Below are 17,597 nucleotides of genomic sequence, written 5' to 3'. Positions count from 1 at the left end.
TGGACTTGGTGACTGTCACATCATCCACACATTTCAAGATGTAGCCCATCACTGCCTTGGTGTACTCCTCCAGATTGATACACTGATTCTCAGTAACCGCCTCCTTGAATATGCTCCAGTTTGTGCTCCCCCAGGTTGATACACTGGTTGTCAGTAGCCACCTCCTTGATTATGTTCCAGTCTGTGCTCCTCCAGGTTGATACACTGGTTCTCAGTAGCTGCCTCCTTGAATATGCTCCAGTCTGTGCTCTCAAACTGTCCTGCAGTGCTGAGACTGCACACTCTGGCCATACTCTTACTTGCTTTACTGTTGCTGTCCCTCTAGTGATCATTGGTTTATATGCTGGCAATAACAAAATGGAGAGGTGGTCAGAGTTTCCCAGGTGTGCATTAGGCACTGCCTTAAATGCTAACTTTACATTACTGTACCTTGTCTAGTGTGTTCTCCCCCCTTGTTGCAAAACCCACGTACTGGAAATAGTGGGGCAGAACTGTTTTCATGTTGGCCTGATTAAAGTCACCTGCCACTATATGAACACACTCTGGATTCCAGTTTTGCAGTTTGTTTATAGCCTGGTAAAATATGGTCACTGCCTCATTTGGATTAGCACTGAGAGGACTGTAGATGGCTGTGATGCAGATGCTGTTAAATTCCCTGGGTAGATACCAGGGTCTGCATTTCAGTGACAAAAACTCTAGACTATCTGAGCAGTGTGAGGATACTACCTCACAACTGGTACACTAATTGTTATTGATGTATATGCAGACACCTCCCCCTCTGATTTACCACTGAGAGAAATGTATTCTGTCTGCTCTAAAAAGTGATAGCCCCTCCACATGGACTGCACTGTCATTAATGTTGGAGTTTAGCCAAGTCTCAGTAAAAATAAGCAGACAGCATTTCCTCACCTTGTTCTGAGTAGATAATTCCAGCCTTATATAGTCCATGTTGCTTTCAAGTGATCAAACATTTGCCAGCAGGATGGGTTGGAGTGCAGGCCTGTAGAGATTTGCTTTTAGCCTTGCAGTGATTCCAGCCCTAGATACTCTTTTGAATGTTCTCTCACACCTATTGCATTTCCTTCTGTTACCGTGATCCAATAATGCTGATTCTGTACGTACCAGGCATTTTGTTCCATGTTTGAGTAAGATTCCCAGCTCCTGTAACTCGAGAAGTGCTGTAGGCCTCACAGGCCCATCAAACCTGTTACACAGCAAGCTTGAGGATCAAATTTCCAGAATAGTCTATTATAAATTAGCTAATTATTAAATCCAATTATCTTATCTTGGTATCTAGGCAATATTCTTGATGAAAGCACGATACGACTTAAAACTAGTATGTTTTCTGTCAGCAGCTGTAGTAGTCTGTTACCAGTTGATATTCATGTGCTTAGTATGTTCTATCATGTCTCCATGCATGTCCCTCTGCATGCAGCACCTCAAGTTATTCACTCCCGCATGACCTGCCACTAGGTCATAATCATATTTGTCTGTGTAAAGGTACATCATGGATCTTTGCATCAGACAAGCAGTTTGCAGTCACCCTTTTCTTGTCAAGTCTGGTGAGTCTAGAGTCTGTATGCCTAGCTACAGGGTTACCTCTGAGTAAAACATTTTTCTGTGTGAATGCACACTTAGTGGGCCTTATGGGGTTAGTCTCCTTTCCTGATGACACTTTGGTGAGTAATGCATTTTTATAGTATGTGTGAGTGCAGAAGGAGTAGCTACCATCTTGCGGGTTGAAGATTGTGATCTTTTAGTGTGTGTTCTAGAAGTTTCAGCATTTATCTTTACCATCTCATCATAAGTTATGGGCATAGTTGTGTGTTGTAAATGAGGTGGGGTAGTGGAGGTATGATGCTTACCAATAATGAGCTGATATGATAAGTTTGCCTCCAGGTTTATTAAATATTTACATGTCTTGCAGGATGTACTAGCAATTGGTAGAAGCAATGAAAAGTCAATAAGTATTAAGCAGTTGCTACACTGCCTTGGAACACCTAATGTGATCAGACTGGCCATAGGTGGAATGAGAGCAGACTATTGAAACGTGTTAATAGAAGGTGGATAACTAGGGCTCAGCAGAGATCTTGGGGGGCTTGAAGATTACTACTACAATAGCACCTGCTGAACATTTATGCACAATGTATTTGGGGTGATACTCTGAAGTTAGTTTAGAAGCTAGCTATTTTAGCAGAATGAAAACAAATGACAGAATTAGGTTGGCCAAGGATGATGAAGAATGATGATTCTCCTATTAGCTAATACCAGGTTACTACTGGTGCTGGTCTTACCCTAAAGAAATCAATGCCACTTTGCTCCTCCTCTCATCAAAAGCAAAATATTAGAACTAATTCCAAGATGGCTTCTGAGAAGCAGGTCACAGGTTCTTTTGTGATCAGCAGTCTCATTCCAGATGTTGTAGGGGTCTGTAGACTTGCTATTGTGTTCTCCTGTTAGATGCCCTAAGTTACATATATAGCATCTCAGCAATAAAGGGTGCCAAGATGCACAATAATCCAAAATTTAGAACTGAGAAGGTTTCCATCAAAACAGCAACCACTCCAATCAAGGATCTCACAATTACACTGCCCATTCATAGATAGCCTTGAGCCAAACTCCCTGTGGTCCTTCTCTCAACACGTGCAAAACAGTAGCACCCATCCAAAGCTGGATCCTAGAAAGCAGTTTTCAGGCCTACCAGTGATCAGTAATCTCTAGGAAGGCTAGGAAATAATGTCCATGGGTTCTTTCTCTTACCAGGAACAAAACAGAAGCATTAATTTCAAAGGAAATTACTAAGAAAAGGCTCATAGACTCTCTAGTAATTGGTAGTCTTGAGCCAGATGTTGCAGATTTGAAAAGCAAGGCTGATAAAATCGGTTAATACTCTAGTAAATACAATTTGCACTAAATGGGTGGGAGGATATAAAACAGAGTAACAAGTTTTAAGGGTCTAAGGGAAAGTGTTCTTTGTATGACCTTCTAGTGCTCACTATTATGAGCAGATGAGATGAGACTGGGAGGATTTTCCAAATTCAAATATATACAGTATGGCAGAAAACTAGATCCACTGAGTTTAAAAATGCAACAAGAAGGGGTAGAGGTGAGTGGGGAAAAACATGACAACAGCCGACCCAGAGCACTGACATTTCCCAAAGATTGAATTATTTTCCTGTTCTGTTTACCTTAAGTAAAATAAGTATAGTACACTACCTGAGAGAACAGTACCATGGCTGATGTAGTGACCTATCAGAAGGTAGTATGCAAATGAACAGAACAGTGGCACATAGAATGATAAGTGGGCAAAGTGGGGCAAAGATTGATGGTGACAGTAGCAGGTGGAGATAAAGTTAGCAATGTAAAAAGGTCAAAACAGAGAGGTGAAGTATGGATTGGATGGTGGCATTAGGACAAGAAAAAAGTTTAGAAGGGTAAACTTAAGGAAGAACAGGGCAAAACTGGGTGGCATGGGTCAATGTCAGTAGGAAAAATGTATATGAAAACATGAAAGAATGGCAAATAAAATGATGGTGTCATGAATTGCATGGGAGTTGTCATGCAGAATGATGAGGGAGAAAGCAAAGCATGGCAATATCTCAACAAATAATAAATAAATAAAAACAAAAGGAATTCCTGCATTGTCCCAGCTGAAAACACCCCTATTTGTAAACAAATCAGCCACTGTTTGTGACTGAAGGGGTTCCAGAGGGCATCACTGCACTTATCCAGTTAGCAGCTGAACAGCAACAATGTGTTTGATCCACAGCCTACCTAGACCTCGCAAAGGCCTTCAACACCATTCCATAATCAGGTATTATAGACAAGCTCACCAGCCTGAACATAAATCCCTTCGTCATGAGATGGGTTGCCATCTGGATCATGGACAGAACCCACATGATAAGAGATGCGGGAGCTAGGTCTGACTCTAAACCGGTTACAAGTGGCGTTCCCCAGGGCTCAGTCCTAGGACCCCTCCTGTTCGGCATATACTTCTCAGAGGTACAGGCAAGCACAGGAGGACTATGGCTGACCAAGTTCACAGACGACTGCAAACTAGGGGCTATAATTGACTCTCAGGCTGACACAGGCATCCTCCATAAGGGTCTCACTGAGACAGATACCTGGTGTCAAAACCATGGCCTCAAGCTAAATGCCAAAAAGTGCATAGTCATCCCCTTTGGAAAAAACAAAGTACCCACAAACTATCACATAGGTGGTAGCCCCCTAAATACGGAAGACATAATAAGGGATCTGGAGACCCAAGTGGATAGTAACCTCTCCTTTGATAATCACATTGCCAAAGTGGTTAGAAAATCCTTCTATGTGGCCCACCTAATCACAGAAGGGTTTGCATCCAGATCGAAAGAGGTCATTGGGCCCCTCTACGCATCATTCATCAGACCCATCATAGAGTACAACACCACATTTAGGATGAACCTTACAAGACACCTGCAACAACTGGAAAGACCACAGAAGTACCTCACCAAGAGGATCATTGGCCTCAAGCAGATGCCCTGTGCAGCATGACTGAAGAAACTCCAGCTGTACTCGGTTGCATACCGCCTACTCAGAGGTGATCTCTGCCTGACATACAAGGCCATGTCCAACCCAGAATTGATAGACATGCTCCACCTAAAGAATCCATATCCCCTCGAGCCACATGCTCCAGGGATCTAAACCTCACCACAACAATAAATAGGACGTGCTGGAGGGATATATTCCTGTCCCAGAGACTTCCCATGCTCTGGAAGAAGATTCCAATCTACATTAGGTAGAGCTCCTTACTAACCCTCTTCAAGAGAAACCCTGACGAGTGGATGGGAAACAGAAAGTTTATCCCAGGGATCACTTCAATGTCTCTGCTGGACAGAGGCACAGGGAAATAATCTAAGGGGGTGGCAAAAGCCAATACATGCCAGCTAGGCTTATACATGCCTTCAGGCAGATAGCCTAGTACCTACCTATGAACCTATATCACTCTTTCATTTTTACCTGGATTAGTAAAAAGCACATTGCAAATTATACCAAACTTGCCTTCACTTTGATTAGAATCAAAAATAAATAACATGCTCTATGCTGCAGAACAAATAATGGTGTTATTGCAAGGTTTGTAGCACTAAGTAATGTGGTTTGATAAAAGAGAAGCCAAGAAAACTGATTTCTTCCTTCACATCCTCTGCTGTGTATGTGGGCTACAGTATTTTCAACATCTTGTCTTTGCATACTAGTCATAGCAGTGGGGGAAAAGTCCCTTCCTCAACACTTCTGCAAAGGGGGTCTTCTACTATATAAAATTATAATTGTGAATTTGTGTGGAGTTCTAATATTGTCTTCGGCAGTATGCTGATTTTGCTACTGTATTCTCAAATCTTCAAAACCATTCTTATTCCAAGAATTCAGCCATATATCAGCACCCCACATATTTAGAAAACTTCCGGAAAAATGGTTTGCATTCAATTATCTACCAAGGTACAGAAATATAGCTTGCTCTTCAGATTCCATTGCCACTTCTGATCTGACAGCTGTGTAATGATGACATTGTAAACTGTCACTGATGATGGCATTGTAAACTCTCACTGATGATGACATTGTAAACTGTCACTGATGATGACATTGTAAACTCCCACTGATGACATTGTAAACAAAACAGATGAAGGAAACTTTACAGACACCAACTTTAGTGACCTAAAATAAAGCATTTGATCCGGTAGACCACAGCCTACTCTTAAACTCTTCAACTGCCACTGGTATTTGCCCCAATTCACTAGGGTGGTTTCATGACTACCTGTCTCATAATACCTATAACTGTCAAAACTGACCCCCAAGCTCTGGTATAGCAAAATTACATAAAGGCATTCCCCCAAAGATCTGCCCTCTTGTTTAGTCCTCTCCATCTTCATTAACAAGCTGCCATCTGAGTTTCTCCACCTGCTTATACTCTATGTGTATGACATGGCTGTATAAAGATCTTCCTCCACACCAGCATCAATAAAATCTCAGTGAGAAACTGACCTCAATCTTATGTCTATATGACTTTAAAATAATAGCCTTGTACACAAACTCAACAAAACAAAAAACTAACACACATTCCCTCTTACTGACAACTATTACAGAATACACAACAACATACCTCACTACCTCTTAGTGCAAGAAATCTAGACAAATCCAAAAATAATGGTGGTGCAAAGGTCCAAAATTACTGGCAGACTTTAAAAATTGCCCTTAATGAGCTTAGAAAGTTGACAGAATGATAGGTTTTGCATTAGCATGTGTTTTCTGAATGATAGGAAGTCTAAAGGTTAGTTAACTGTCATTATTTACTGACTTGAATCCTTAATGATTTGTCCAAAAAACACAAATTTAATGAAGACCCTTCCAAAAAATATGAGGCAAAAATCTGGACATTCTGTGAAAGTCTGCACAGTTGAGAGGTTTGCACAACAAAAATACAACAGAAAGAGCAGATGACTTGTGCTACCTTGGAATCTGGCTGGTTCTATAATTAAATTTCCATAACCACATCTCTGTGATCAAACATAAGATTTCTAGCTGCCTTTGACCTGAAGGAAAATATTGCCACTGGTAAGGGCATTCTGCAAGCACAGTTACAGTATGCCCTACCATTAACCCTATCAACCTACAAAAACTAAAAGCTGATCAGACTGTCACAAACTCTATTTGTAGATTTACTGCTTTATCCTCAAAAACATTATACCACTGCCAATCACTCATAAAAATGAAGTGGCTCCCACAAGTACAATGATCCCACTTTCCCCTAGGTTTCTTCTGTTCAATCTCCTCTATCAAGACTCATCCCTTTTTCTTGCTAGCTGTCTCACCATTACTGTCTCTACCTATAACCTTGGATCAGATCAATCATTTGCAATTTCCCTTCCTCCAGGAATAAACTACACTGTATTAATCACAACTTTTCTACCCTGGGCCCAACTCTGGGAACCTCTACCATTTTATCTAAAGGATTCCTTGTCCTTTATCAAATTCTGAGTCCAGTTAAAAGATACCTCTCCATAACCACAAAATGCAATTGCTTCCATCAGTCTATTATGTCACATTCTCCTCCATGTCTTCCACTCTCTTTTTTCCTTCTCATATAGCGTTTGACTTCATCTCAGAAGGAGGTGCACTTTATCCCTCCAGGCTTTTCCTTGCCACACTTCATCTCATGAGGAATGCCAGTCTCTTCACGTGTACTTTGTAATAAAGGGCTTGTGATTGTTTTTGTTACATTTTGTTCTCTTACATGTGGCTATACCTTGCTTTGTTGGTTATTTCCATTTCAACTCATACCTCCTTTCCCTCCCAATCCAACTGTACAATCTCCCTATTTTGAGCCACTTTCTTTCTCTCTCTCCTCTTCCTTTCCTCTCCCGCCCTTCCACCTTAACCCCCAAAGCTCTTATTTCCCTTGTTTTTATTCGAAGACTCCAATGTACACTTCCCATCCACCCTCCATTCTTTCAGTTTATTGATTGCACTTTGGTGATTGCATATTACATAACTTTTGTATCTTAAGTCTTCTTTTACATATTCAGTTTTCTGTATCCTTTCTGAACTAGCATGAAAGTGGATCACTTGGATCAGTACTCTACCATGGTTAATAGATGTTCAACAAATAAAGTAGGATAAAAAATGTTTATTTATTTTTATTTATTAATTTTCAACAGTCTTAGACTGATTGCTTTTTGTATGTGGCTTGGATTCAGAAAGGCTTTTCATGAGCAGGAAGCTTTAACATGGCCTTTTTCTTCCTTCATACCAATAATTTCCGATTCTTAGACAGCCCTGCTTCTGATGTTTCCCTTCCCCCTAGCAGAAGCCTCGGGCCAGAGGTCAGTCTTTCACTCTTGTAGAGCTGCATGGTAATATGGCAACCCAAGTGAATGGCTGAATTAGCCATGTGGTCTCCTCTGGAAATGTCAGTAGCTCCTGATTCGTGATGCTGAGCAATTCAAAGAATCATGTGACAGCATAGCATTTCATTGTTGGAGGAAAAAGTGAACACCACCAAAACATGGCAGTCATCCCTTCATTCTTAATGAAGGTTCAATGATGCAGGCAATTTCAGTGAAGATGTGAGTGTGGGGTGTGTTTTAGTCTGTGTGAGTGTGTGTGTGTGTGTGTGTGTGTGTGTGTGTGTGTGTGTGTGTGTGTGTGTGTGTGTGTGTGTGTGTGTGTGTGTGTGTGTGTGTGGCTGCAGTGGCTTGAATGAAGATTCATGAATATGTGTGTGTGTGTGTGTGAGTGTGTGTGTGTGTGTGTGTGTGTGTGTGTGTGTGTGTGTGTGTGTGTGTGTGTGTGTGTGTGTGTGTGTGGCTGCAGTGGCTTGAATGAAGATTCATGAATGTGTGTGTGTGTGTGTGTGTGTGTGTGTGTGTGTGTGTGTGTGTGTGTGTGTGTGTGTGTGTGTGTGTGTGTGTGTGTGTGTGTGTGTGTGTGTACAGCTATCTGCTCCAATGCAAAACATTGGCTGCTAGTGAGATCAGTAGTGCCTTCATGTCTGTAAGAGCTACTGCTACCTACAATGTGATTCAGAGATATAAATGAGATGATGATTAAATCTTTTGTCATTTTGGCCACATTTGTCTGTGAATTGCATTTGTCATTGTCAAGCTTCTTTCTGAATCCCAGGGTTTGTGTCTCTCAATTCTGTTAAATTAGATAATTATTTTTTTTGCTTCTTAATTTTAATATTAAACTTTAACTAGTACTCTTTTATATTATTATTTACATTTGCTAATTAGAAAAGTCTAACAGAACAGAGTACATTTTTTATGAATTCATGGCAAAAAATGTTCAGTGGGACAAAAAAATACAACACATTGGAACAGTTATTGAGTTAGGTATAAAACTTGAGATGTAAAGAACAACAACATATATAACATGTTTTACAGGATATACAAATATAGGTTCTATTACATGGTTTCACATAATAGTAAATTGTACTAATGTTAGTGCCATATAAATTCATGTTTTATCATGCCTGAGGACACTTTATATGCAATTTACATTATCAGAAGCAATATGCATAGTCAGTGATCAGTGCTGATATATGAAAAGATGATGTCTGAGGACTATATTTAACAATGTGTACTATTTGTAGAGTTTACTAAAAATAAGATATGCCTGTTTTACATTATGAGGAAACAAAGTGCACAGAGATTGCAGTGACAGTGATAATGATGTTAAATACAGAGATAAAAGAAACAATTTAAAAGAAACTGCCTGCCTGTACATTAACTTCTACTTTTCCCAGTCTCTGCTTCTCTGTTTAAACTGCCTGCCTGTACATTAACGTCTACTTTTCCCAGTCTCTGATTCTCTGTTTAAACTGCCTGCCTGTACATTTTCTACTTTTCCCAGTCTCTGCTTCTCTGTTTCCTTACATTCTTTTGCTGACAATTCACAGAATCCCCTCTGGTCTAACACTAAAAGCATCACTGCAATTGTTGAACTCAGAACCTGTGGTGAGATGTGTCACTGATGGCCCTTTGCATACAGATAATCTTGAGTGTCCTGTATACTAAACCTTTTACACATCTAGTAAAATAAATGCCTGATGATATGCCAAAACATTACCATGCAACTGTGTTATCATGCTCTCCTGGATATCTGCTGGCAAGTGACTGTTACATTATGGTCATCTTTTTTTTAGTAGTCTCACACTGTCTCCATTATGTGTTACCTAAGGCACCATCTCATTTGGTCTTCGTTTTCCATTCATTCAGATATTTGCTAGCCATCGTATTATTTCATATTGCATGTATGTGTATATATATATATATATATATATATATATATATATATATATATACACACACACACACACACACACACACACACACACACACACACACACACACATATTTGCATGCATGTGTGTATATATATATATATATATATATATATATATATATATATATATGTGTGTGTGTGTGTGTGTGTATGTGTATTGCATTCCATATTACCTGCATTTTTTACTCGTCTCAAACTGCCTTGATTATAAATTTTACCTAAGACTAGGATAAACCATCTCATTTCGTCTCTGTTTCTATTCTTTCAGATATTTGCTAGTCTCTTTTTTTTATTGTCTTTTTATCTGCATCTGTCACAGTCTAGGTTTTCCTCCACATTTGGTCATTCTTGATTTTGGTATTTAAAGTTACTTATTCTGCCTACCTTATTATGCTTCTGGGTCTTGCACTCTCTCCATTTATTTCTTAGCATAACCTGTCAAGGATGTTTGGGCTATACACTTTACAGTGTTCTACCTTTAATTTGTAGATATAATTCTGTTTTGTACAAATGCATGGAGTTTGATGTTGGAACATAGTCTAATATCATTTAGGATTTCTATTACTATCTATTAGCGGTGGTGGTGCTGCGGTAGTGTTGTTGCCTCACAGTAAGACGTTATCCTGTTCGATTCTCAGCTAGAGTGTCTTCTGTGTGGAGACATGCGTGAATGGGCGTACCTTCGTTGAAGGTTGTGCATCAGGGCTGGCAACTTGGCATGTAAAAATCTACTGCCAATCATTAGCGGACCGGAGTTCTGCTGTGGCGACCCCTAACCGGGAAAAGCCGAAAGACACAACATTAAAAACAGAAATAAGTTATCCTAATGTTGAAAACATAAATGCGGAAAGATTAATTTTAGTTGCAACATACCTTGATTCTGAGGAAGAACTCTGTTTCTGTGAAGAAATGTGGCTTGAAGATACATCGGCTGTAATCAGTTTAGGGGGCGTTATACTGGCAAAGTCTTCATCACTTTATAGGACACATAAAGCATAAATATAAACACAAGAAGGAAATTAGTACACTGAAAAATAGCATAAAAATGTAAACAGAAAAGTAAAACAGATCATGATCAGTAACACAGAAGAGCTCAAACTGAATGCTGTTTACCTAATAGGTATTTGTTCATTTATCTGTTTATTTGTGTACATATTTGGAGGGCAATTACTTACAGAATTTCTCAGACAAAGCTGGAAGTGCAGGGGTAGCACCTGTTAGCAAGAATGCATGGTGTTTATGGGGAACCATTTTAGATCAGCCATGCAGTAGATAATTATAACCAAAACTTCATTGAACACCGATCTGGACCAGAGACATTATTAATTAGCAAAACATATAAACAGGCATACTGGAAACTATTGAAGATTACCCATCCAGGTTTAACACATATATTATATTCATTAACACTAGAATAACATAATATTCATAACATTACTGTAGCTGCAGAAAGGATAACTAGACTTGTAAAGCTGGAGTAGATAAATGACAGCATGTGTATCTGTTAGTCCTGGACAATGGACACGGAGTGTTAAGATGACTAGCCATAAAGATGTAAGTGGCAGATTGATATTAAGCTCTCATCTATCCTTCCTATCTCCACAGATATATTGCATTATGAAGAATCCTACTTGGCAAGATCACATGAGGTCATGCCTTGAGGTTGATTATAGTAATATTATTCCACTGGGAGAGCAGTGGTTCCTTAAAATACATTTTTAGAAGCAGTAATAATAAAACAATTGCATTCATGTTGTCAAAAGAGCATAGGTTCATAGGTTTATACTAAGATATCTGCCCTGGAGCATTTGCAAGCCTAGCCAGAGTGTGTTTGGCTTTCACCACCCTCTTAGATTGGTTTACTGTGCCTCTGTAGAGTAGGTCACAGAAGATAGCCCTTTTAAGGTTAGTTTACTGTGCCCCTGTCTAGCAGGGACACACAAGAGATCCCAGGGATGAACTTACAATCTCCCATCCACTCGTCAAGATTTCTCTTGAAGAGGGTCAGTGAGGGGCTCTGCCTAACATGGACTGGGATTCTGTTCCAGAGTGAGGGCAGCCTCTGGGATATTAATCTGTCCCTCCAGCATGTCCTATTTATTTCTGTGCTGAGGTTTAAGTCCCTGGAGCGTGTAGCTCTAAGGGATTTGGATTTCTTGAGGTGGAGCATGTCCATTAATTCTGGGTTGGACATGGCTTTATATGTCAGTCATAGATCACCTCTGAGTAGGTGGTAAGCAACTGAGTAGAGCTGGAGTTTCTTTAGCCGAACTGCATAGGGCATCTGTTTGAGTCCCTTGATCCTCTTGGTGAGGTACTTTTGGGGCCTCTCCAGTTGCTGCAGGTGTCGAGTAAGGTACATCCCAAATGGGGCATTGTATTCAATTATGGGCCTGATGAGTGATGAGTAGAGGGGCACAATGACCTCTCTTGTTCTAGATGTGAACCCTTTCGTGATAAGGTGGGCTATATAGAAGGTCTTTCTAACCACTCTGGCAATGTGATTGTCAAAAGAGAGGTTTCTATCTACTTGTGTCCCCAAATTCCTAATTACTTCTTCCGTACTTAATGGATTACCACCTATGTGGTAATTTGTGGGCACTTTGTTTTTCCTGAAGGGGATGACTATGCACTTTTTGGCATTTAGCTTAAGGCCATGGCTTTGGCACCAGTTATCCATCTCTGTGAGACCCTTTTGGAGGATGCTTGTGTCAGCTGGAGAGTCGATTATGGTGTCCAGCTTGCAGTCATCTGCTAACTTAGTCAGCCATAGTCCTCCCGTATTAGCCTGTATCTCAGAGAAGTATATACCGAACAAGAGAGGTCCCAGGACTGAGCCTTGTAGGATGCCACTTGTACCTGGTTTGGAGTCTGACATGGCACCTGCAATACTGATCATGTGGGTTCTATCCCTGAGCCAGTTTGCAACCCATCTTGTGACATAGGGGTTGATATTTAAGCTGGTGAGCTTATTTATGATGCCCGAATGGGGTATTGTGTCAAAGGCTTTTGCAAGGTCCAGGTAGGCCATGTGGACTACCTTCCCTTCATCTATGGCCTTGGTAACTGTTTCAAAGAAGTTGACCAGGTTCAAGAGGCAAGATCTGCCCTTAACAAAGCCGAATTGGGTGGGATCCAGTGTCTGGAGGTTACCAATGTCCTTGTTTACGAGTTCCATGATGATATGCTCCATAGCTTTGCAGACCAGACTAGTCAGGCTTACAGGGTGATAGTTTCCTGGGTCCGCTGTGGCACCACCTTTGTGGAGCGGGACCAATGTTGCTGTACACCATTCCTTGGGTACATATCCTGTAGCAAGGCTGAGATTGAACAGTGACTTTATGTGAGGGTTTAGTTCTTCTTGGAGCTTGTGTAAGATGCAGCCCGGGACACTGTCTGGTGCCATTGATGCTGTGTTTTTTGCTTTGGAGAGGGCAGCTCTCACCTGTGCATTTGTGATGTCAGGGAGGCTACATTCTGTTGGGATAGACATTTGGTCTTTTGGGGGGGGGGAGTTTGCACTGAACCTGTCTGCCAAGATGTGGGCAATGTCTGTGGGATCAGTATATTTTTTTGTCATTTTGTACTAACTCCGAGCATATCTGGGAGTTGCCTCCCAGATTCCTGACATAACTAAAGAAGGCCTTGTGATTATCTTTAGTGTCTTGTGCAATTTTTCTTTTGAAGCTGGCCTTAGATAATTTTATGAGGGATCATAGTTTCTTGCTAGTACTGATCAGAGATGCCTTCCCTTTTTGGGATTTTGCTCTATCATGTAGTAGCTTCCTCCTTCTGTTGTATAGCTTATTTATGGCCATGGTCCACCAGACTGGTCTCCTGACTTTGGAGGAGTGAGTCTTGGTTTTATTTGGGATAACACGATCCATGCATTCCTGTAGGTGTCCATAGAATGCATTTGTAAATGATTCTGCTGTTTGGGCAGTATTTTCCACTGGCCCGGTGGCTTTGAAGGATTTCACCTCGGTTTTGAGAAGTGTGAAATTTGCTTTTGAGAAATTTTTCCCAGTGATTTCCTTGGCTGGGGGTGGGGATGGGATATGGATGTCCAGTGAGATTAATTTATGGTCTGATCTTACCAATGAGGGACATACCTCTGATGTAGAACATAGAGTCCCCATGTTGGTGATGACCAGGTCCAATATGTTATCCCCTCTTGTGGGAGTGGTGACAAGTTGTTCCATAGCATTTGAGTTTATAAATTCTAGGAACCATTGGGCAAGGGTGTTGGGGCTTGAGTAATTTTCCCAGTCGATGTTTGGGTAGTTGAAGTCACCCAATATTATTGTGTTTGGAGAGACCTTCATATTCTCCAGTGTTCTCAGGAAGGCTGAGTGGGGTTCCTGAGTTTGGGAGGGTGGTCTGTAGCAGGCTACAAACTGAAAGGCAGTTTTGCCCACTGATAACCATACATGCATGGTCTCCGATGCTTCGTGTAGTGCCACTAACCTGGAGGTATGTGTATCTTTGATGAATATGGATCCTCCCCCTCCTTTTGTGGTTCGGTCCAAGCTTTGGGGCTGAAAAGCATGGTATGAGGTATAACCTGGTAGTGCTGGGGTGCTCTCTGGGGCCTTGAGTCAGGTCTCTGTCACTGCACAGATATCGATATTCTCCATACTGAGGAGAGCCTCAGGTGCGTGCATTTTGAGGTTTAGACTTCTGGCATTGAGCAGCATTACCCTTAGTTTTTTTTCTTGTGTTGTCTATGGAGGTGGGTTTGTCTTTTGAGCCTTGCCATAAAAAAGGCACTATGGGGGTGGCAAGAGCCTTAGCCAGTATTCAAAAGCCCAGGGGGTGACAGGTGCAAGCCATCCCTAGCGAAGCAACGTGGCTTGTCAAGCATGTCATTCCAGGCTGACAGATACTGAATCCCCTTAGAATGGCACCAATACTTTAGCCAATTGTTAAAATTGATAATTTTGTCTTTATACTGTGGCATCATTCTTGGTGAGGGCAAGATGCTACTCAAGGTCTGGGTCATACTGGTCTGGGCTACATGATCAGAGAGCTCCTCTATGTCTCTTTTCATGTAGTCCAGGGAGGTACATCTCAGGTCATTCACACCAGCATGGACAATGACAGAATCATATTTGTACTTGCTTTGGAGTGACCTGAGTGCTTGTGTTATGTGGCGGATTCTGACACCTGACAGGCAGCTTACAGTGACCTTCTCCTTGTTCAGTCTGGTGAGAAGGACATCAGTGTGTCTGACAATAGAGTCCCCTATTGCAAGTGTTTTAGGTGTGTTGTTTAGCCTTAAGGGCTGTGGTTGTGTGGCACACTGACTTTGTGAAATATGTGATACGTGGGTATTGTTGCTTGGTAGCGGTTGCTTAGATGTCTGCTTTGGAGGTCTCTGCTGCTTTGGCAGATTTTTAATTAGAGCCTCTGAGTATGTTTTTGTGTGTTTATGTGTTTGGTTTGCTGATGTGATAGGTCTATGTGAGACTGGAATAGTGGTGTGTGTGGTTACCGTCTCCTCCTTACTGACTGTGCCAGTGCTGGGTTGAGAGAGATCAGCCTCCAGTTTGGCTATATAGTTGCATCTCTCACATATATTTGAGTTTGATGGGAGGAGGAGAGGGTGGTCTGTGTACATAAGGCAGTTGTAACATTGCCTCAGGATACCCAGATTCACCAGCTGGACTGGAGAGTAAACCCAAAACTGACTATTGGACATGCCAGAACAGTATAAGGAACAGTTTTTTGACTGATCAGAAAGGACTTATCAGAAAGGACCAATAGGAAGCCAAGTACTTATAAGGAGTATAAGAGGGTGTAGTGTTTTAATTAGTGTTTACTTACAAGATTACTTATAAGATCAAGTGCAGGGCTTTAGAATGAAAAGAGTACTTACTTTGAGATTTAGAACGGTTCTAAGGGAAAAAGTGAAGAGCACACTTTGTGGAGCCGGGAATAGTTTAAACCCGTTTAAGCGCCGCTGCTCCATGCTGCTGTGGTGTGATGCTAATACTTAAAATCTCAAAAGTGGCTCCTTTCTTCTCTCAGCGTTTTCTCCCCTTGGTAGGTGCTTCAGCAACAGCTATCAAGCCTGGAAAGACACCAAAACCAAGAGGCAGCAGGGTTTTAAGAGATAAGAGATCAAGGAGTTTGGAATTGACCCAAAATGGCCAATAAAACTACAGTTTGTAGGCAGTAACCACTCCTACTACAGGGGCAGGCAGGCTGTTCAGTGTTAATCACTGCCACTGATGAACACAGAGACTTCCCTTTAGCCCAAGCAAGCAATGGCCTCCAAGAAACTTACAAACAGTTCAGAGCAGCAAATCTGTAACTGAACTTTTTAAATTTCAGAAAGTGGGAAAAAAGCAAGATTTTTTTTTGTTTTAGTTTAAAGGTAGCAGAGATACACAAGTGGCAAAATAGTCAGAACAGTGCAATAAATGACCCCACACTTGAGTGCTAGGCCAGAGTCAGGTAAAGTGCAGTTTTAAGAAAAAAACAATTTTAAATTATGTGCAACACAGGAAATGCAGTAAACAGGCTCTAGAAGTGTTCTAAATACTGTTTCTAATACAGATATCAACTTTAGCAAGCCGGAAAATGTCGAAAAGTATGCGGCAAAGCTGTAATTTTAAACAAAAAATAAGAAGAAAATAATTAAAATCTCAAAAGTGGCTCCTTTCTTCTCTCAACGTTTTCTCCCCTTGGTAGGTGCTTCAGCAACAACTATCAAGCCTGGAAAGACTACACTGCATTATCTACATTCTTTTAGCGTCTTCGCACTTGTTTTCTACCTCTTATGCTTGTGAACTGGTGTAGACTTGCCTTATTTTGACTGAAAGTACTAAAGTTACTCGGCCATTATTGCCAATTAAGTATAACTTCATAATTTTAATATTTTATGTACCTTTCCTGCAAGATTTTATATACATTCATAACTTTCCACATACAAAAAACAATGGAAGTTTTGAGTTGTGCATATAGAACAGTTTTGTAAGACCATAAAATGCTATTTTGAATCTGCAAATCCTGAACTTAACATCATTATGAATTTAGGTTCAAAATATCAAAATACTGAAAAACAATGCAACTACACAATCAGTTTTAATTGCAAACAACTCGCAGTTCCACAAAATTTCCAGTATTGCAGTTATGTGACCTCATTATATAATCCAAGCAAAGTGAGTTTATGAGCCATCTTTGAAATCATTCATTAGGAATATACTATACAAAATGCATGTGGTAGTGCATAAAGTAAGAAACACGAGGTTTTATATACAAAATGTGGAGTTGGTGCCAAATAACCAGGCAAACAAACAAATAAATAACATTCTTGGAAGAGATGAATACAAAAATGCACTGAACAATAATATTTCACTGACATAAGGCCCTTCATCACATCATGAATGATGGCATTAGACAGGTAAATGTCACCCTTTTCTTGCTTAGAGTAGCAAAGGGGGAATCAGTTTGCCTATTATAGAATCACCAATAACAAGGGAGATTCCATAATTAGGCACCCAAGGGATGAATGTAGATTTTGTGCACCTTAAAGCTTATAATAAGAGCAGCCCTGGTGGCTCTTGTAGGTGGTATGTGTGTAGTGTGGATGTATGTGTGGTAATAGATGAGATGGTTGTGGTCTTTTTGGTGGGGTACGTAGAAGGTTCAGATACAGACTTTTTAACTATATCAGCATAAATTATGGTTGTGTAGGGCTGTGTGGTACTTACTAGCTGCAGTTTGATGTAAGAGATTAACCTCCAACCCAAATAAATGTTTAAATCTCTCACAGA

General features: G+C 40.7%; 1 protein-coding gene across 3 annotated transcripts in view; it reads right to left on the bottom strand.

The window, feature by feature from the left end:
- LOC122811408 (myomesin-3-like) overlaps nucleotides 1–17,597 on the bottom strand; it is a 482,129-nt gene that overhangs the window by 355,312 nt on the left and 109,220 nt on the right. For all 3 annotated transcript variants that reach the window (XM_044083257.1, XM_044083248.1, XM_044083240.1), the window contains exon 3: nucleotides 10,690–10,791. In XM_044083257.1, the coding sequence (XP_043939192.1) occupies nucleotides 10,690–10,791 (102 nt within the window). The remainder of the gene's footprint in view (nucleotides 1–10,689; nucleotides 10,792–17,597) is intronic.

The sequence above is a fragment of the Protopterus annectens genome, chromosome 1.part1 (assembly GCF_019279795.1).
Source record: "Protopterus annectens isolate FY-2018-M chromosome 1.part1, PAN1.0, whole genome shotgun sequence".
In the NCBI taxonomy this organism is placed as follows: Eukaryota; Metazoa; Chordata; order Ceratodontiformes; family Protopteridae; genus Protopterus; species Protopterus annectens.
Note: the sequence above shows the minus strand (reverse complement) of the source record. Positions and strands in the feature narration are given on the sequence as shown.